At 35.7% G+C, this 21028-nt stretch overlaps 1 protein-coding gene and 1 long non-coding RNA gene across 18 annotated transcripts in view; one reads left to right on the top strand and one right to left on the bottom strand.

The window, feature by feature from the left end:
- Positions 1 to 21028, top strand: part of ERLEC1 (endoplasmic reticulum lectin 1) — a 50622-nt gene that overhangs the window by 16451 nt on the left and 13143 nt on the right. For 9 of the 14 annotated variants that reach the window (XR_014253782.1, XR_014253783.1, XR_014253784.1 and 6 more), the window contains exons 9-14: positions 6170 to 6331; positions 6956 to 7015; positions 12869 to 12993; positions 14443 to 14520; positions 14857 to 14932; positions 17208 to 17282. Coding sequence is in view for 5 of the 14 variants with exons in the window: in XM_082426295.1 (XP_082282421.1) it covers positions 6170 to 6331; positions 6956 to 7015; positions 12869 to 12993; positions 14443 to 14520; positions 14857 to 14932; positions 17208 to 17279 (573 nt within the window). In the remaining 9 variants the exon portion in view is untranslated. Of the gene's footprint in view, positions 1 to 6169; positions 6332 to 6955; positions 7016 to 12868; positions 12994 to 14442; positions 14521 to 14856; positions 14933 to 16325; positions 17161 to 17207; positions 17464 to 21028 lie in introns of those variants that run through there. The other 5 variants (XM_082426291.1, XM_082426293.1, XM_082426294.1 and 2 more) reach the window with 4 other exon arrangements.
- Positions 4264 to 21028, bottom strand: part of LOC309643546 — a 36688-nt gene continuing 19923 nt past the window's right edge. For 2 of the 4 annotated variants that reach the window (XR_014253800.1, XR_014253801.1), the window contains one exon: positions 4264 to 4717. This is a non-coding gene — a long non-coding RNA (uncharacterized lncRNA). Of the gene's footprint in view, positions 4718 to 17592; positions 20102 to 21028 lie in introns of those variants that run through there. The other 2 variants (XR_014253802.1, XR_014253799.1) reach the window with 2 other exon arrangements.

The raw sequence follows: 21028 nt of genomic DNA, 5'->3' as shown, positions 1-21028 counted from the left end.
ATAACGTAAAAAACACAAACACATGGAGGCTAAGCAATACGTTACTAAATAACCAAGAAATGACTGAAGAAATCAAAGAGGAAATCAAAAAATACCTAGGGAAAAATGACAATGAAAATATGACAATCCAAAACCTATGGGATGCAGCAAAAGCAGTTCTAAGAGGGAAGTTTATAGCTATACAAGCCTACCTCAAGAAACAAGAAAAATCTCAAACAATCTAAGGTTACACCTAAAGGAACTAGAGAAAGAAGAACAAAAAAACCCAAAGTAAGCAGAAGGAAAGAAATCATAAAGATCAGAGCAGAAATAAATGAAATAGAAACAAAGAAAACAATAGCAAAGATCAATAAAACTAAAAGCTGGTTCTTTGAGAAGATAAACAAAATTGATAAACCATTAGCCAGACTCATCAAGAAAAAGAGGGAGAGGACTCAAATCAATAAAATTAGAAATGAAAAAGAAGTTACAACAGACACCGCAGAAATACAAAGCATCCTAAGAGACTACTACAAGCAACTCTATGCCAATAAAATGGACAACCTGGAAGAAATGGACAAATTCTTAGAAAGGTATAACCTTCCAAGACTGAACCAGGAAGAAACAGAAAATATGAACACACCAATCACAAGTAATGAAATTGAAACTGATTAAAAATCTTCCAACAAACAAAAGTCCAGGATCAGATGGCTTCACAGGTGAATTCTATCAAACATTTAGAGAAGAGCTAACACCCATCCTTCTCAAACTCTTCCAAAAAATTGAGGAGGAAGGAACACTTCAAAACTCATTCTATGAGGCCACCATCATCCTGATACCAAAACCAGACAAAGATACTACAAAAAAAGAAAATTAGAAACCACTATCACTGATGAATATAGATGCAAATATCCTCAACAAAATACTAGCAAACAGAATCCAACAACACATTAAAAGGATCATACACCATGATCAAGTGGGATTTATCCCAGGGATGCAAGGATTCTTCAATATACGCAAATCAATCAATATGTGATACACCATATTAACAAATTCAAGAAGAAAAACCATATGATCATCTCAATAGATGCAGAAAAAGCTTTTGACAAAATTCAACACCCCTTTATGATAAAAACTCTCCAGCAAGTGGGCATAGAGGGAACCTACTCAACATAATAAAGGCCATATACGACAAACCCACAGCAAACATCATTCTCAATGGTGAAAAACTGAAAGCATTTCCTCTAAGATCAGGAACAAGACAAGGATGTCCACTCTCAGGACTGTTATTCAACATAGTTTTGGAAGTCCTAGCCACAGCAATCAGAGAAGCAAAAGAAATAAAAGGAATACAAATTGGAAAAGAAGAAGTAAAACTGTCACTGTTTGCAGATGACATGATACTATACATAGAGAATCCTAAAGATGCTACCAGAAAACTACTAGAGCTAATCAGTGAATTTGGTAAAGTTGCAGGATACAAAATTAATGCACAGAAATTTAATGCATTCCTATACCCTAATGATGAAAAATCTGAAAGAGAAATTATGGAAACACTCCCATTTACCACTGCAACAAAAAGAGTAAAATTCCTAGGAATAAACTTACCTAGGGAGACAAAAGACCTGTATGCAGAAAACTATAAGACACTGATGAAAGATATTAAAGATGATACCAACAGATGGAGAGATATACCATGTTCTTGGATTGGAAGAATCAATATTGTGAAAATGACTATACTACCCTAAGCAATCTACAGATTCAATGCTATCCCCATCAAAATACCAATGGCATTTCTCACAGAACTAGAACAAAAAATCTTCAGATTTGTATGGAGACACAAAAGACCCCGATAGCCAAAGCAGTCTTGAGGGGAAAAAACGGAGCTGGAGGAATCAGGCTCCCTGACTTCAGACTATACTACAAAGCTACAGTAATCAAGACAATATGGTACTGGCACAAAAACAGAAACAAAGATCAATGGAACAGGATAGAAAGCCCAGAGATAAACCTACGCACCTATAGTCAACTAATCTATGACTATGACAAAGGAGGCAAAGATATACAGTGGAGAAAAGACAGTCTCTTCAATAAGTGGTGCTGGGAAAACTGGACAGCTACATGTAAAAGAATGAAATTAGAACACTTCCTAACACCATACACAAAAATAAACTCAAAATGGATTCGAGACCTAAATGTAAGACCAGACACTATAAAACTCTTAGAGGAAAACATAGGCAGAACACTCTTTGACATAAATCACAGCAAGATCTTTTTTGATCCACCTCCTAGAGGAATTGAAATAAAAACAAAAATAAACAGATGGGACCTAATGAAACTTCAAAGCTTTTGCTCAGCAAAGGAAACCATAAACAAGACGAAAAGACAACCCTCAGAATGGGAGAAAATATTTGCAAACGAATCAATGGACAAAGGATTAATCTCCAAAATATATAAACAGCTCCTGTAGCTCGATACTAAAAAAAAAACAACGCAATCCAAAAATGGGCTGAAGACCTAAATAGACATTTCTCCAAAGAAGACATACAGATGGCCAAGAAGCACATGAAAAGCTGCTCGACATCAGTAATTATTAGAGAAATGCAAATCAAAACTACAATGAGGTATCACCTCATACCAGTTAGAATGGGCATTGTCAGAAAATCTACAAGCAACAAATGCTGGAGAGGGTGTGGAGAAAAGGGAACCCTCTTGCACTGTTGGTGGGAATGTAAATTGATACAGCCACTATGGAGAACAGTATGGAAGTTCATTAAAAAACTAAAAATAAAATTACCATATGATCCAGCAATCCCACTACTGGGCATATACCCAGAGAAAACTATAATTTAAAAAGACACATGCACCCCAATGTTCATTGCAGTACTATTTTCAATAGCCAGGTCATTGAAGCGACCTAAATGCCCATCGACAGACGAATGGATACAGAAGATGTGGTACATATATACAATGGAGTATTACTCAGCCATAAAAAGGAACGAAATTGGATCATTTGTTGAGACGTGGATGGATCTAGAGACTGTCATACAGAGTGAAGTAAGTAAGAAAGAGAAAAATAAATATCGTATATTAATGCATATATGTGGAACCTAGAAAAATGGTGCAGATGAACTGGTTTGCAGGGCAGAAATAGAGACACAGATGTAGAGAACAAACATATGGACACCAAGGGGGGAAAGCGGCGGGGGGGTTTGGGGGTGGTGGTGTGATGAATTGGGCGATTGGTATTGACATTTATACACTGATGTGTATAAAATTGATGACTAATAACAACCTGCTGTATAAAAAAAAAATTTTTTAAAAAAGAAAAGAAAAAAACAGAAAGAGCTACAGATGATGGGATTCCCTGGTGGTGCAGTGGTTAAGATCCGTCTGCCAATGCGGGGGACATGGGTTTGAGCCCTGGTCCTGGAAGATCCCACATGCCACAGAGCAACTAAGCCCTTGTGCCACAACTACTGAGCCCTCGTGCCACAACTGCTGAAGCTTGCACACCTAGAGCCCATGCTCCACAACAAGAGAAGCCACCGCAATGAGAAGCCCACACACCGCAATGAATAGTAGCCCCCATTCAACACAACTAGAGAAAGCCCATGCGCAGCAACGAAGACCCAATGCAGCCAAATAAATAAGTAAATAAATTTATTTTAAAAAAAGCTACCGATGATAATGCTTTCTAAACACTTAGCATCTTTACAGTACATGAAAATCTTAGCTAATACTGTAGGATGAGTAATTACTTAAAGCTGATCATCTTTACTTCAGAATAATTTTTTTAGAAACTTAGTTTGTTACACATAACTTTTCTTTAAAAATATAGATATCTGGCTTGTGGGTTGCCTTTTAAGTGTGAATCAAGCTTTACCATAAAGAATTTTTTTCTTTTTTAAATAAAATACATATCTGGCTATCAGAATTTGGTTTGATGTTCTGCCTGTGTTATTATGTTAAATTAATTTGGAAATTACTGGATTTATTAAGAATCTATTTTATGAATTTCCAAACCCTGCTACAAAAACTACTATCATCTTGCTTTTATTGGAGTAGTTTTCCTTAAAAATGAAAGTAGATGTTCTGTCCACAAGAGGGAATAATAATTTGTCATGCTTCTTTTCTTCCTACCTCTTCCCCTTTTCTCAGCTGCAGGTTTCACTATGCATTATTATTCTTTTGTTCACTAACCTTACTATAGGTCTCATGTATTCTAAGTAATTACTTTAGTCTATTAAACCTTAGCTCCTTATGAATAGTAACTATGTCTGCTGCTTTTTTTTTTTTTTTTTTGCTTTAGATGATCACTTTTATGGGTATCAGTGTCCCAATGTCTTACATGGTCAAGTACTGCATTACAAAGTACGTCTTCCACTAGAAAATTTATAGCTGATTCACAAAGTTATTTAAAATTGATCTCAGGACTGTTGCTGTTGTAATTGTTGAAGACCCCATAAATTTGATGTAAGATTCTTGGGTAGAGCGAAAGAAAAAAGAAAAAAACAGAGACAGAAGAATAGGGTCGGTGCTTCATTTTTAATACTCCATACTTATAATACTGCCAGAAGCATAGTAGTAGTCTCTGAATGTAGAAAGAGTTATATGTAAAATTCAAGGTTCTTTCAAAAAACAAGAAGCCATCTTGGCAATCTTTGTTCTTAATATTGGAGGAGAGAGAGGATAAGGTCATTGGTTTCTAGAGTAACCATCCAGTGAATCCTACAAGCTGAAAAAGAAGAAAAGAACCACAGTTTGTCAATGGCAACTACAGCGGGTGAAAAAGGAGTCTATACATTTTACTATTTAATTTTTTTTAATTATTTTATTCAGTTAGTTGGTACACTCACTTCTTCAATTCTGGTCTGGATTCATTTCTTCTCTGCTTACTGTGAGTACCCAGTTAACTACCAGATTCTAACTCATTAACCTCTTTCATAACTGTCCTCTTCTCTCCACCCGACTTGTCACTCCCTTATGTTAGATTCACTTCGTCTGTGGCCTGGGTTATTGCAGCTCCTAACTTGACTCTCCACCTCCAGATTTGTTCTTACCATTCCTTCTTCCCTGCCTATGCTAAAGTAATTACTTAAAAATCTGATCATACCATATCTTTGCCTAAAACCTAAAAGATAATGTCCAAACTTCTTAGCATTACATAGTTTTCTATCTATAGTGCCTGCTTCTCTCTGGTTTTAAATATCATACCATACCACACATCTTTGCTCTTACCTCTTCAGGTTCACATGCATATGCACACACACAAAACACATACACAGGCATTCACGTAAGTCACAAATTATTAATGTTTCATGAATTAATCAAGGGTTTTCTCTTTGTGAAGTCTTCGTGTTTCAGTTATTTGTCAAAGTCTATTTGAATCACCCCTACCTCTGTGAATCTGCTATTCCCTGTACCCTTCCTTTATTAAACTGCAGTTTCCTCCAGGGCAACAACCAGGTCCTGCTACATTTGAATAATTATAACTAATATTCATATTTGTCCCACTCAGCTCTTCATTAGCCTGCTTGTTATCCTTTCTTTACCCATAGTAATCACATTTCCAAAACTAAATGTGGAAACACAAAATCTAACATGTAGCAAAGTATTTAATAAGAATAATGAGACAAAATATGTGAAATGGAAATTATCCCTCTATGTTAAGAAAGATCACCATGCCCCTAACTGAGATGGAACTAACATTTGCCTAGAGCTTTCTCTATGCTATTAAGTGTTGTAAAATTCATTTTCTTAAAACACATTAAAAATGAGTGGACAGGGACTTCCCTGGTGGTGCAGTGGTTAAGAATCCGCCTGCCAATGCAGGGGACACGGGTTCGAGCCCTGGTCCGGGAAGATCCCACATGCTGTGGAGCAACTAAGCCCACGTGCCACAACTTAAGGCCGCACGCCTAGAGCCCGTGCTCCACAACAAGAGAAGCCACCATAGTGAGAAGCCTGCACGCTGCAACGAAGAGTAGCCCCCGCTCGCCACAGCTAGCGAAAGCCCGCATGCAGCAACGAAGACCTGATGCAGCCAAAAATAAATTAATTAATTTTTTTAAAAAATGAGTGGACTTTTTTTTCCAAATTTTCTGAACTTTAAAAATAATAATTTAAGTCATACTGAAAAAATTTGTGTGGCAAAGAAGCCCTTAAACATATGTTTATTTAATTTTAGGAAGATATGCAATCAACTAAGGAAGAGAGATTTCCAGCAATCCACAAACCCATTGCTGTTGGTTCTCAGCCAATGCTCACAGTTGGAACAACCCACATATCCAAATTGACAGATGACCAACTCATAAAAGAATTCCTTAGTGGTTCCTACTGCTTTCACGGGGTGAGAAGTGAACCATCAGTTTAAATATTTATCTTACAGCTTTCACTTGTGTGTTATTTATCAAGGGGCATTAGTAGCACTGAAAAAGATTTTTTGTCTATAGAGAAATGGCAGGATTCTGGAAGCTCCCCAATGGACACTTTCTCTCCACATCTCATTATAATCCAGTGCATAGCCATTATATTCTCTTTACTCACAGGCTAAAACTTGACGTTTACTTGACAAAAATATATATATTTAAGTACTTCATATGTGATTCTGGCTAATTGCTGGAATGGGCATCAGTGATTGTGTAGCCTACATCTTGGTTATGTAGCAATCACATTTAAAACTTGAGCTAATATCTACAAAGGTAAAATTTTGCCCCTAAGAACTCCAGTGGGAAATACACTTATAAGTGGAATTTTCATTTTACTTTATTTTACCAGGGCAGTACAGCAATTATTCTCTAATAATGTCTATTTTTTAAAGTTTATCAGTAATTTTTAATTTTGATTTTCAACCATATTATTGCTAGTACAGTTTTTTTAAATTATATATATGTCCATCACTATCATGCGGCAATATTGAGACCCCAATATGCCTTTCTATGTATTGTAACTTGATCTGTTTCCTTTCCTGTAGGGTGTTGGTTGGTGGAAATATGAATTCTGCTATGGCAAACATGTACATCAATACCATGAGGTATAGAACAGCATTTATATCACTCTACCACTAGGTGGATTAAAGTTTCAAAAATCTTTTGTGGAAAAAAAAGGGGTGGGGGTTGGTGTTACTTTTAATTATAAGATGATTTTAATATGGAAATATTCATCAAAGTGTCTCTAAATTCTGGAAAATGGAAAACTTGGTGTCAGTTAAGAGTAAGTCAATCATCTTAAAGTAACGTTATGTATTAACTACTCAGATTCTTTTATTACTGTGAGTCTGGAGGAATAATAAGCTATAGTGACTAACCTCTTTAGCTTTGACCAAGGAATTAGTCATTGTTATAACTCATCGTTAAATTAAGTGAATGGTAACATAATATATCACTAGAGTTAGTAAAATAGGATAAATACAGCAGGTTTCTCAACTAAAAGAAGGTACCATATCATCTAAGCTTAAAATAAGTTTTAAGATTAAATGCACTGGCTCTTTATTCTTCCTTTTATTTATAATTTCATAAATCAGTATTCTCCCACACTTGAGCCAAAGCTGCTTAAATTCTGAAATTCAAGCCCCAGTAGTTTTATTTGTCATTGTTGTAGTTTGTTTAGTAAGGTAAACTACTAGACATAGAAAACAAACATTAATAAATACTGATCTGTTTTAAAAGGCTTTTTATTCCCCCAAATAAATAACAACTGGTAATTAGAAAATACTGTATTTGCCCTCTTGAGATGTTTTGAGCTGATCTTAAATTTCAAGATGGATCATAATGGGAAAGATCAACTCACTTTCCACATTTAAATCACTCCAAATTTATGAGGTGTCTGTAAACTAGAACATTTTATTCTTCACTTAAGCCTGAGATGTTCCATTTCACTATGCTTTCCATTTATTCATGCTGCTTTAATGTTTTACTTAATTTTTTTATTAATACAAAAAAAGATAAAGTGTCATCTAAGTACAGCCCAGATAATACCCAGTGGCTTTTTTTTTTTTAATTAAAGGAATATATGCCAGAAATATAGAATGAAAATAAAATTTTCCTCCACTGTTGCCCCATTTTTCAAAAGTAACAGCTGGGGCTTCCCTGGTGGCTCAGTGGTTAATAATCTGCCTGCCAGTGCAGGGGACTCTGATTCGAGCCCTGGTCCGGGAAGATCCTACATGCCACAGAGCAACTAAGCCTGTGCACCACAACTAATGAGCCTGAGCTCTAGAGCCTACGACCCACAACTACTGAAGCCCACGTGCCTAGAGCCTGTGCTCCACAACAAGAGAAGCCACCACAGTGAGAAGCCCGGGCACCACAACAAAGAGTAGCCACCACTAGCCACAACTAAAGAAACCCCGTGTGCAGCAACAAAGACACAACAGAGCCAAAAATAAAAATAAACTGAAGGAGAAAAACCATATGATCATCTCAATAGATGCAGAAAAAGCTTACGACAAAATTCAACACCCATTTATGATAAAAACCCTTCAGAAAGTAGGCACAGAGGGAACTTACCTCAACATAATAAAGGCCATATATGACAAACCCACAGCCAACATCGTTCTCAATGGTGAAAAATTGAAGCCATTTCCACTAAGATCAGGAACAGGACAAGGTTGCCCACTCTCACCACTATTATTCAACATAGTTTTGGAAGTTTTAGCCACAGCAGTCAAAGATGAAAACGAAATAAAAGGAATCCAATTTGGAAAAGAAGAAGTAAAACTGTCACTGTTTGCAGATGACATGATACAATACATAGAGAGTCCTGAAGATGCTACCAGAAAACTACTAGAGCTCATCAATGAATTTGGTAAAGTAGCAGGATACAAAGTTAATGTACAGAAATCTCTTGCATTCCTATACACTAATGATGAAAAATCTGAAAGAGAAATTAAGGAAACACTCCCATTTACCATTGCAACAAAAAGTAAAATACCTAGGGATAAATCTACCTAAGGAGACAAAAGACCTGTATGCAGAAAACTATAAGACACTGATGAAAGAAATTAAAGATGATACAAACAGATGGACAGATATACCATGTTCTTGGATTGGAAGATAACATTGTGGAAATGACTATAGTACCAAAAGCAATCTACAAATTCAATGCAATCCCTATCAAATTACCAATGGCATTTTTCACAGAACTAGAACAAAAAATTTCACAATTTGTATGGAAACACAAAAGACCCCGAATAGACAAAGCAGTCTTGAGAAAGAAAAACAGACCTGGAGGAATCAGGCTCCCTGACTTCAGACTATACTACAAAGCTACAGTAATCAAGACAATATGATACTGGCACAAAAACAGAAATATATCAGTGGAACAGGATAGAAAGCCCAGAGATAGGGCTTCCCTGGTGGCGCAGTGGTTGAGAATCTGCCTGCCAATGCAGGGGACACGGGTTCGAGCCCTGGTCTGGGAGGATCCCACATGCCGCGGAGCAACTGGACCCGTGAGCCACAATTGCTGAGCCTGCACGTCTGGAGCCTGTGCTCCGCAACAAGAGAGGCCGCGATGGTGAGAGGCCCGCGCACCGCGATGAAGAGTGGCCCCCGCTTGCCGCGGCTGGAGAAAGCCCTTGCACGGGAGCTAAGACCCAACACAGCCATAAATAAATAAATAAATAAATAAATAAAATTTAAAAAAAAAAAAAAGAAAGCCCAGAGATAAACCCACGCACCTGTGGTCAACTAATCTATGACAAAGGAGGCAAGGATATACAATGCAGAAAAGACAGTTTCTTCAGTAAGTGGTGCTGGGAAAACTGGACAGCTACATGTAAAAGAATGAAATTAGAACACTCCCTAACACCATACACAAAAATAAACTCAAAATGGATTCGAGACCTAAATGTAAGACCAGACACTATAAAACTCTTAGAGGAAAACATAGGCAGAACACTCTTTGACATAAATCATAGCAAGATCTTTTTTGATCCACCTCCTAGAGTAATGGAAATAAAAACAAAAATAAACAGATGGGACCTAATGAAACTTCAAAGCTTTTGCACAGCAAAGGGAACCATAAACAAGACGAAAAGACAACCCTCAGAATGGGAGAAAATATTTGCAAATGAATCAACAGACAAAGGATTAATCTCCAAAATATATGAACAGCTCCTGCAGCTCAATATTAAAAAAAAAAACAACCCAACCTAAAAATGCGCAGAAGACCTAAATAGACATTTCTCCAAAGAAGACATACAGATGGCCAAGAAGCACATGAAAAGCTGGTCAACATCAGTAATTATTAGAGAAATGCAAATCAAAACTACAGTGAGGTATCACCTCACACCAGTTAGAATGGACACCATCAGAAAATCTACAAACAATAAATGCTGGAGAGGGTGTGGAGAAAAGGGAACCCTCTTGCACTGTTGGTGGGAATGTTAATTGATACAGCCACTATGGAGAATAGTATGGAGGTTCCTTAAAAAACTAAGAATTACCATATGATCCAGCAATCCCCCTACTGGGCATATACCCAGAGAAAACCATAATTCAAAAAGACACATGCACCCCAGTGTTCACTGCAGCACTATGTACAATAACCAGGTCATGGAAGCAACCTAAGTGCCCATCGACAGACGAATGGATAAAGAAGATGTGGTACATATATACAATGGAATATTGCTCAGCCATAAAAGGAACGAAATTGGGTCATTTGTAGAGACATGGATGGATCTAGAGACTGTCTACAGAGTGAAGTAAGTCAGAAAGAGAAAAACAAATATCGTATATTAACGCATATATGTGGGACCTAGAAAAATGGTACAGATGAACCGGTTTGCAGGGCAGGAGTTGAGACACAGATGTATAGAACAAACATACAGACACCAGGGGGGTAAAGCGGTGGGATGGTGGGGGTGGTGGTGTGATGAATTGGGCAATTGGGATTGACATGTATACAGTGATGTGTATAAAATTGATGACTAATAAGGACCTGCTGTATAAAAAAGTAAAATAGAAAAATTCAAAAAAAAAAGCAGCTGATTCGGGGGCTCTGGCTCACTCAGGCTGGGGGGAGGGAGGGAGGGGTATGGAAAATAAATAAATTAAATAAATAAATAAATTTTAATAAATAAATAAATAAATTTTTTTAAAAAGTAACAGCTGTTAACATTTTCTTAACTAACCCACCACAAGGGAAAAAAATGCCTATATGTAAATGTTGATACAGCCTTTTTATTTATACAGAAGGAATATACTAAATGCACTGCTCAGCACTTGTTCTTTTCACCTAGTATCTTGGAGCTCTTTCCATGCCAGCAACAGCTGATCTTATTTTTTTCAGCAGGTTCAGAGGATTATGTCTATACCCACAGTATATTTAGCCAGACGTCTATTGATGAGCCTTTGAGTTGTTTCCAGTTTTTGCTGTGACAGCATCTTAGTGAGCATTTTTAAATAGTTGTGTTTGTGAACTTTTGCAAGTATATTCATAGGGCATGTTTCTAGAAATGTACTTGCTAGGTCAAAATATATGCATACTGAACAATTGCCTTCCAAAGGGTTGGACCAGTTTACCTTTCCATTAACAGTGGCTGTTTTCGTATACACTTGCCAACACTAGCCAAGGTCATGTAACCTAGAACTTCTTTTTTTCCTTTTTTTTTTTCTTTTTGTTTAAATTTATTTGGTTGCGCCAGGTTTTAATTGCTGCTTGTGGGATCTTTAGTTGCAGCATGAGGGCTCTTAGTTGTAGCATGTGGGATCTAGTTCCCTGACCAGGGATCGAACAGGGGCCCCCTGCATTGGGAGCACAGAGTCTTAACCACTGGACCACCAGGGAAGTCCCTAGAACTTCTTGAAGAACTCTGGTAGGAGCTTTGGGAGACAGAAAAATAATAGTAGCTAACAAATATAGTGTTCACTGTATACCAGGCATTGTTCTAAGTACTTTACACATATCAACTCATTTAATGCTCATAACAGTCCTAAGAGATGAGTATTCTTACTCCAAGATGAGGAAACTGAAGCAAAGATTTAGTAACTTGCCTAAAATCACATAGGTAGTAAATGGTGAAACTAAAATTCAAACCCAGGCACTCTTGTTCCATATCCAACCTCTTAAACAATTCACTGTGCAGCTCTAATCCCTGTCTCTCTAGGAATTTACAGTGTAGTTGCTAAAAGAATGTTTAATGGCTCTCTCTTCCACTAGGCAATAAGCTCCACTGTAGCAGTGGCTGTGGCTGTTTCCTTTGCTTCTGTAAGGGTTTTTAGTTCTACTAATCAGATGTATATTAGTTCCCAGCATGGTCCCTGGCATAAAATATAAAGAAGAAAAGGAAGGAAAAGGAACGGAAGGAAAAGGAGAGAGAAGGAAGTCCACATATAGAACAATATATAGTGCATCGTGTCAAATGAGTAGTGTGAAAATTAGTATAACTTGAAGGTTTGCATTTTAAAGAGTAGTATGAAGATAGGCTCAGTGTGGCTGCAGGGTAAGAGATAAAGGCCAAATATTTAAGGAAGAATCACAGTAGTATGTGGTTGTATTATCTAGGTATGAGAGGTTAAACTCTTAGTTGGGGGTGAGATGTTGGCAATGGACATGTAGAGAAAGAGTGAAGCCAAGAACATTTCCAGGAAAATAATTGACAGGACTGAAAAATGTAGGAGAGAAAGGAAATAGAAGAGTCAAAAATAACTACATCGGGACCTAACCTGACTAGAAAGTACTAGTTTCATAATTCAGAGAAACAAGGAGTAAAGAATAATGAGCTCAAATTTCTACTCATTGAGAAGTTTGACTAACATTATCACGTCTAAACATAGATATCCAGTGTGCAGATGAAGATAAGATCTATAGCTTGTAGGCCATCAGCATAAACGTCACCTTGATGTCAAGCATGCATTGTCACAAATATTTTTTTATATATTAGGACAAGGATAGTGGGAAAACCTCTGTGGTTGTGGGGACATGGAACCAAGAAGAACATATTGAATGGGCTAAGAAGAATACTGCTAGAGCCTATCACCTTCAAGACGATGGTACCCAGACAGTCAGGTAAATATTAACTTTATTTGCCTTTAGATCTTAGAATATTTAAAACTCAGAATATTGAAAAACATAAATTTAAAGTAAAATATCTGGTCAGCTTTTCTCAGGGACATTTTTTAGGTTAGTTTTCTTTTCGAGAGGGAACAACATAGTGTAATAGTTAAGAGCACAGTTTCTGAAGTCAGATACCCTGTATTCAAATACTGGCAATTCACTTACTACCTTGGGCAAATTACATAATCTTCGTAAGCCTCACTTTTCTTGTCTAGTAGTATTTGCCTCAGAGAATTGTTACGACATTTAAATGAGGTAATTCATGTAAAGTGTAGTGCCTGGCAATTGCATGCAATAAACTTTGGCTGCTGCCTTTGACAGTGGTGGTGTATGGTAATGAGAGTGGTGGTGGCGTTAGTAACACTGGTACAATTCCAGGTATTAGGTCTAAGGCTGTTATAAACATTTTCCCCCTTCATGTGTAATCGCTACCACTTTAAGTTACTTAACTCTATTTAAATGTACTCCAGCATTTCCCTTTGTTACTTAACGTGGGGTAATGGTTGAAAATTGTTAAACAATGGTTTTTTGAAAAACTACCTCACATCTCTTTTGGGCTATTAGGTTTATCTTGTTATAGCAGAAGTAAATTAATCTCTTCTTTCCCAAGAATAACTAAACTTTAGCTTTTCTTATAGTCCATTACTCAGTGAATTTTAAATTATTCATTCTTTTTCCTTCTCAGATGTTAACTTTGTCCTTCCTAGCATAGATGGTATTGAGAGAGTCTGTTTTCAGAATGTGCTGACTTCTTGGACTGACCAAAATCAAAATTAGCAAAATTAAGATAGGTATTTAAGTATTAATATACTAAACGGATCGATTTTTTAAATGTTTATATGTTTCAAGTGAAAATAGCTCATGGTATCATGTGCAACAAATATTGAAGCATAGGAGTGTGAGGCTAGCAAAATTAAAACTTTTCTTTGGTTCCTGCTCTTTGGAATTTATAGCTTAGCCTAGGCTTTACCTTTGTACACCTGCATTACAGTATTTTAATGAGTGGAACTGAATGGAGGATGGGAAGACGGGGAAACCGTTCCACAAAGGAAACAATATACAGGGCTGGGGAAATGGTTAGCTTTAAAAGAAAACTTTTTTAAAAGCAATTTAACCTTAACTATTTGTATACAAGTAAATAATTTGCAAGTTAAAGATCATTCTTATTAATTAAACCACTAAGAAGTATCTCAACTTTGTATTCTTTATAGAAGCTGAAAGACTTTCTCTGTGACATAACCTTAAAAATATGTATTTTTAAGGAGTATTTTATAGTCAGATTTTTTTTTTTTAACTAATGCAAAACTGATCCCTCTAACCATCTTCTCACCCTACCCATTACAATTACTCTGAATGAGTGAAGTTTTAGTTTAATAAAGGTTGTGTGTTTTTCTGATTCAGGATGGTGTCACATTTTTATGGGAATGGAGATATTTGTGATATAACTGACAAACCAAGACAGGTGACTGTAAAACTAAAGTAAGTTAGACCATCAAATCATGCTTTATGCCTTTCTCTTTAGTCTGCTTCCTATGGGCAAAAGATTATATAAATATAAATTATGAATAATTATATTTATTCATAATAATTTATGGATTTGTCATAAAATACTGTTTTATTATAAAATAGTAAAATCATAATTGTGATATAATTGTTATTTATTTATAAGTTATTAGTTATTATCAAATTAAATTATTTCAATTATTTATTAAATTATACAGAATCACTTACAAGGCATTTTTATCCTTGAGAGGAAAACAATTTAAAATAATTTTGTATCGTTTGGGCAGTGCCTTAAAGTACTCTCTGTTTTAGGTGTAAAGAATCAGATTCTCCTCATGCTGTTACTGTATATATGCTAGAGCCTCACTCCTGTCAGTATATCCTTGGGGTAAGTGAAAAACTAATACCCAGGAATTCAGTTTGGGGCCACATTTTAATTTTTAGCATTAAGTCTAGAAAGGACCTTCAGTGGTCTCCAAAGTTTAATATAGCCCTCATACTACTTGTAAAAATTGACATTTTTTTATTTAGGTATAATTTACATAAAGTAAAATGCAAAGTTCTTAAGTGTTGAGTCTGATGAGTTTTGACAGTTTTATGTACCCATTTAACTATTACCCAAAACAAGGTATCTATCACTGCAGAAAATTTTCTTATACCCCTTTCCTGTCAATACCCCTCAATTCCCAAAGATACTCCTTTCTGTTTTCTGATACCATAGATCAGTTTTACCTCTTTTTTGGTTCCATATGAATGGGATCATATAGTCTATAATGTTTTATGCCTGGCCTCTTTGACTCAGCATGTTTTTTAGACTCAGCCTTTGTTTACATCATTTTACTCCTGCCAGCAATATATGAGAGTCCAATTGCTCCACATCCTTACCAATATTTGGTGTTGTCAGTCTTTTTTATTTTAGCCATTTTAGTGATTTTAATTTGCATTTCCTGTATGAAAAGTGTTTTTGAAACCTTTTCATGTGATTATTCATCTGTATACCTTCTTTGGTGAAGTGTCTAGCCAAGTCTTTTTAAAGAAAAAATTACTCTGACACAAAAACAGTAAGGAAGACTTTATTCAGGACTATTGCCACAAGTGTCAAGACTATCACAATAGGGGAGAGAGAGTCAGCTCATCTCCAAATACAGCAAAGACAGCCAGGGATACATAGCCAACAAGCAGAATGGGGTGTTGGGGAGTAGTCAGTGTATGGCAAATTACTAAAAGGAGACATCAGGGGTAGGGGATTCTTGCTAAACTGACTTAACAGAATTATTGCTGAAGGCAGGCCAGGAAGATCAGATATCAAAAGTGAGAGAGGAGGAATTTGATCAGATATGGAGGGTGATTAGATATTGAGAGTGAGGGATTCTCTCTAAACTGACTTATCAGAATTACTGCTGCAACTGGACTTGGCAGGCCCAGGAACAAAGAGGCCTAGTCAAAAAGAGGGCTCAGGGGAGCCTTCCTATCATTTGGTCAAGGAGAGAGTCTTTCTCAATCTTTTACCCATTTTTGTTGTTGTTGTCTGTCTTATTATTATTTATTTCTAGGAGTTCAAATATATAATGGACATGAGTTTTTTCTATTTTAATTGCACATTTTTCCCCTGATCTGTGTCTTGACTGTTCTTTTTCTTACTGTCTTTTGATGAGCAAAAGTTTATTTGATGAAGTTCATTTTATCAATTTTTTTCCCATTTTATTGCTAATGATTTTTTTTGTTTTAAGAAATTTTGCCACCCCAAAGTCATGAAGGTATTATCTTCTACTTCCTTCTAGAAGTATGGTTCTACCTTTGGTTATGCGATGCGTAAGGGTGGTTTTCTTTGTTATTTATCCTGGTTGGAGTTCACTGAGCTTCTCGGGTTTGTAGGTTGATATAATTCATTAGGTTTGGAAAAATTTTGGCCATCATCTTCTCAAAGATTTCTTCTGCCCCACCTTTTTTCTATTTCTGGGACCCTGATTAAACATGTTAGTTTGAAGTTGTCACCAAATCTCAGGCCCTTTATTTTATTCTTACCTTCTTTGTTTCAATTTAGGTCATGTCATTTCTATTGAATTGTCTTCAAGTTCATTGATTCTTTCCTCTGCTGTGTCCTGTCCACCTCTTTGAATGAATTTGTATCTGATATATTTTTCATTTCTAACATTTCCATTCGGTTCTTTTTTATGGTTTCATTTCTGCTAAAATCCCCCATCTATTCACACATGTTGTCTGCCTTTCCCACTATTTCCTTCATTATATTTATTATAATTATCTTAAATCTGATCATTTTAACACCTGGCCCATTTTTGGATTGTATTTTTTTTTAACCTTTTTCTTGAATTGTACAACTTATTATTTTGCCATATTCTGCTACGTTTTTGTTATATAAGACCTAGCTATGTATTTCTCTCTTATTCTTGTCCTTTACTCCTTTTCTCTCTCATCTCTTTTACTTAAAGATAAAAATACCTTCTCTACCTATCTGGTATTTTATTTGGATGACTAAATGTTTTCTAAAAAGCTCAATTTGTAGAAATAACATTGGATGGTTTATCCAAAACAAGGACTCATATACATTTATCAAATTTATATGTATTCGTTCAGCAGAAAAATACTGAATAAAGTATTCAGCTTAGCAGCTTTTTAATGGTTTTATTGTTGTTGTTCTTTAGGTTGAATCTCCAGTGATCTGTAAAATCTTAGATACAGCAGACGAAAATGGACTTCTTTCTCTCCCCAACTAAAGGGTAACAAAGTTCAGGGGAAAAAAAAGATCATTGGAAGTCACGATGATTTGTCTGACCATGTGTCCCATTATAGAGCTCTCAGTCATTGGACTGCATCTAAAGGATTGTATAAAAGGACTCTCAACCACTTTGTGAATATGTATGTGTACATAAGAGGTTATTGATAAACTTCTAAGGCAGACGTTTTGTTTCACCTTTTTCATTTTTGTTGTGTCTTATGAACTGATTGTGTGTTTTTCTTTGCTTGGATAATGTGATTCCAAAATAAATCCTGTCCAAGCAATTTAGAGTCCATCCTAATAAAATGTCATAATCGTACCTATTGAAAGTTTTAAAATAATAGATTATATAAATTATAGTATATACACTAGCTAATAAAGTAAGGATAATGGAGAAAGAAATTGATAGGAGGTTGTTTAAATGAGAGACTGTGTTAAATATGTAATTTCTAGTGCCTGAAATCCTTTCAACAAATTTTTATTTAGCAACCGCTCTCTACCAGGTATTGAACTAGAAACTGGACACACAGTAAAGCCTCACATATAAGTTTTTTCTCTCTGTTAATCTCAAGAAACTCTTATTTACAATAGGTTGCTTCTCTCTCAGAACTTTTATCTGTTTCTTTCTCCTTGATATGAGTGTGTTTCCCCCCAAAATATGTACCTGGTATAGACAGTCAGTGATTCTTCTCTTTCGATTTAGAATGATTTATCTTCACAAAACACACTGTGCTGGCTATCCTTTGTACTTGCCTACTATATACTACAGATTTTAGTTCTGGACAGTTTTACAGCACGATATTTATTTTAAAGTGAATAAAATGTCCACAAGCAGTGTTGTCATGTAGTCAATGGCAGATTATACAGTTTCTTTATTTTCTCCATTACTCTGTTTCACACAACATCATCCTGTTGTATTTTGGACATACATGTCTAAATAAGGGCAGAAAAGTACCCATAAGATACTTTCCTTTTCCTCCTTCTCAGCAGTTCTGGTCAAAGATATTTTAGTTTGAGAAACGGTTAATATAATTGACTGTTGGAAGGCTATCTATAGATTTTAGTAGGAAGCAGCACATGTAGAAATAGCATGCACTTCGAATTCAAACCTAAATCCAGATACTCTCTTTAACTTACTAGATGTGTGATCCTAGACAGCAGTTAACCACTTCGAGCCTCGCATCCTCTATTGTAGAGAGACTACTTATTACTTCATAAGGTGGTTGTATCAGTGCATTAATTTTCTCTGTATATAAAAAGCCTAGCAGGTTCCCAGTAAGTGTTAGTTTATTTCCTAATATCTCCCTTGTCTCCTATTAACATAATAAGATCAGAGACCAAAGCCATTAAAATTTAATTCTTTAATAAAGTATAGAATTATATTTACTATATCAATTAATTAAGACAAACAGGTTTACTTTCACATTTAGATTATAGGTATAGGAGAGGAGAGAGAACTGTGAAAGCTTAGTGCCAAAAAAATACTTGAGGAACATTTAGGCCAAACTCTTTCTTTTGTTAGAGAGGGGGGAAATATCTGAAAAACTGTATTAGAATAGTTTACTACAGAAGATTCTTAAAAATAGAAGTCATGATAAAAATTAAGTCAGCCTTCTGTCTTGGCTAACAGCTTAAACTTCTTTGAGAGGAAGGCTAGGCCAGGTATCTCTATAGCCCTTCTAAATCTTGGGTCCCCTATCAGTAGTCTATGAAGTTTTTTGATCTCTAAATTGTTTGTTGTTACCTCGATTGTGCAGCCATTCTTCTATATTAGTAGGCAGGAAAAAGGGCTCAGCTACAATATGCCTAATGTACTTTGAGAAGTCTTTCTCAAAGTGGAATCTCTATTAAGGTGGCTGCTAAATCAGATTCTTTAGCCTAGAGCCTAAGACTCTGCATTTTGAATGTTTCCTGAGTGATTCTCTTTATTTTAAATAAATTCTCCAGTGATCGAGGATCACTGTGACTCAGGCACTTCACTTTTAACAATTTCACACATACTAACCCTCCTGATTAGGGTTTCAGGGAAATAACTAGTAGCTCATCTTTACAGGAAGATTGCGACATGGAGACTTTTTTTTCCCCTTTTTCAGCTTTACCTGCTTTTTTTCAAGATACCACTAGATGGGGCCTTGTTTATATCCTTATATCCTTCATTAAATGGACCTCAGCAACAAAGGGCAACAAATTATCTCAGCTAAACTGAATAGTAAGCTTTGTGTACAGTCCTTGGTGAACTATCCTTTTCAGTCAGTCTGATATACAAAAAGGCCTGACCTGATTTGTGACAAAGCTTAAACTTCATAGTACATAATCAGGCCAAATTATTGACCCAGTAGCACCAAATAGCTAACATAAAAGGTCTCAATCTAAAAAGGAAAATAAGAATCAAGATTTGAATTTTGAATAAATAGTATTTGCAATCAGTTTCAAATGAAAATAAATATCAGCTATACTAGAAAGTGATTTTAAACTCTCTTCCTAGTGTTGGGTAATTTTACTTACCAGGGCTTACATTTCCATTTGAACATACAAATAGAACTATTTTCATATGTGTGTATGTTATATGTTATGATGAGCTGTTGAGGTAAAAGTTTTCAAAATATATGTTGCCATGGTGACATGGCTTAAAGGAAAATCCATTTCTCCATTTCTTTTTTTCAGTTGTTTGACAGGGGTGGTAGAGAAACCATGGACCACTACGTACCAAGAGCATGCTTTATTTCAGTTGCCAGTAGTCTCTAAGTAGGTTGTACAAGCAGGCGAGATGATCCAGTGGATTATGGGAAGAAAATACTAGAAATTCTCCTAAGTTTTCGTCTGCAAAAGAGGAATTAAGCTTCACTAATATTTAATATGTGGACTGACACTGGTGCACACAGTCATTCATGAATCAGATTTCATGTAATAAAATACAAAAGATCTTGAGGGGAAGAGTGGGTGTTACATGTGTAGAGGAGCTGGTGGGGATACCATTATTCTTCACTTTTCCCATATTACAGCGCTGTAGAGTAACTAAATTAATACCTCCATCACCTTTCAGAAAATTGAATTGTCACTTTAAATATTAGCATTGAGACCACACATTAGGTATATAACCAATCAGAATTAAGGTGAGAGGTTAACAGGTTACTTTCATCAGTCATGGCTTCAATCACTGTGATCCTGGTATCTTACAAGTCTTCTCTATTAGTAATAACACAGTATACTAATGCTTTTTTGCAGTGATTAGGAAGAATGAGCATGTTTTCCTCACTTGCATTCAAAAGAACTACAGTCTGAAGACTAGAATTCCACTCTTTAACACCTAAAGAAAATAAACGCAGGCCTGACAGTCTCAAAACTTATAAAATGCAAAGAAGAAAGTCAGAATTACTAACAAATGGAATATAGGGCTTGTAGTGTTTTGCATCCACACCTATTTGTAAACTCTTAAGAATTTTAGAATTTTTTATATTTGAAACAAAAAGTGTGCTTCAAAAGCAAGTGAATCAAGCAGAAGTTCTGGAAATGGTAATCATCTCAACTGTGGAAAACACTTGTGAGACTATGAAATAATGCTAAACATCTCACATCTAATCATATACTACATTATATATTTCAAATCTGTTAAATTGCTTTCCAGCGCCTTTCAATAGAATAAATTATGCTTTGCCTCAATTTAAGAAAAAATATCGCTTTCTGTATATTTGCCTGAAGCACAAACATAATTTTCATTTTGTAAATATATAATACTAAAAATCAAAC

The sequence above is a fragment of the Balaenoptera physalus genome (genome assembly GCF_965194825.1).
Source record: "Balaenoptera physalus genome assembly, chromosome: 15".
Lineage (NCBI taxonomy): Eukaryota > Metazoa > Chordata > Mammalia > Artiodactyla > Balaenopteridae > Balaenoptera > Balaenoptera physalus.
The sequence above is the reverse complement of the archived record's forward strand: the minus strand, read 5'-3'. Positions and strand labels throughout refer to the sequence as shown.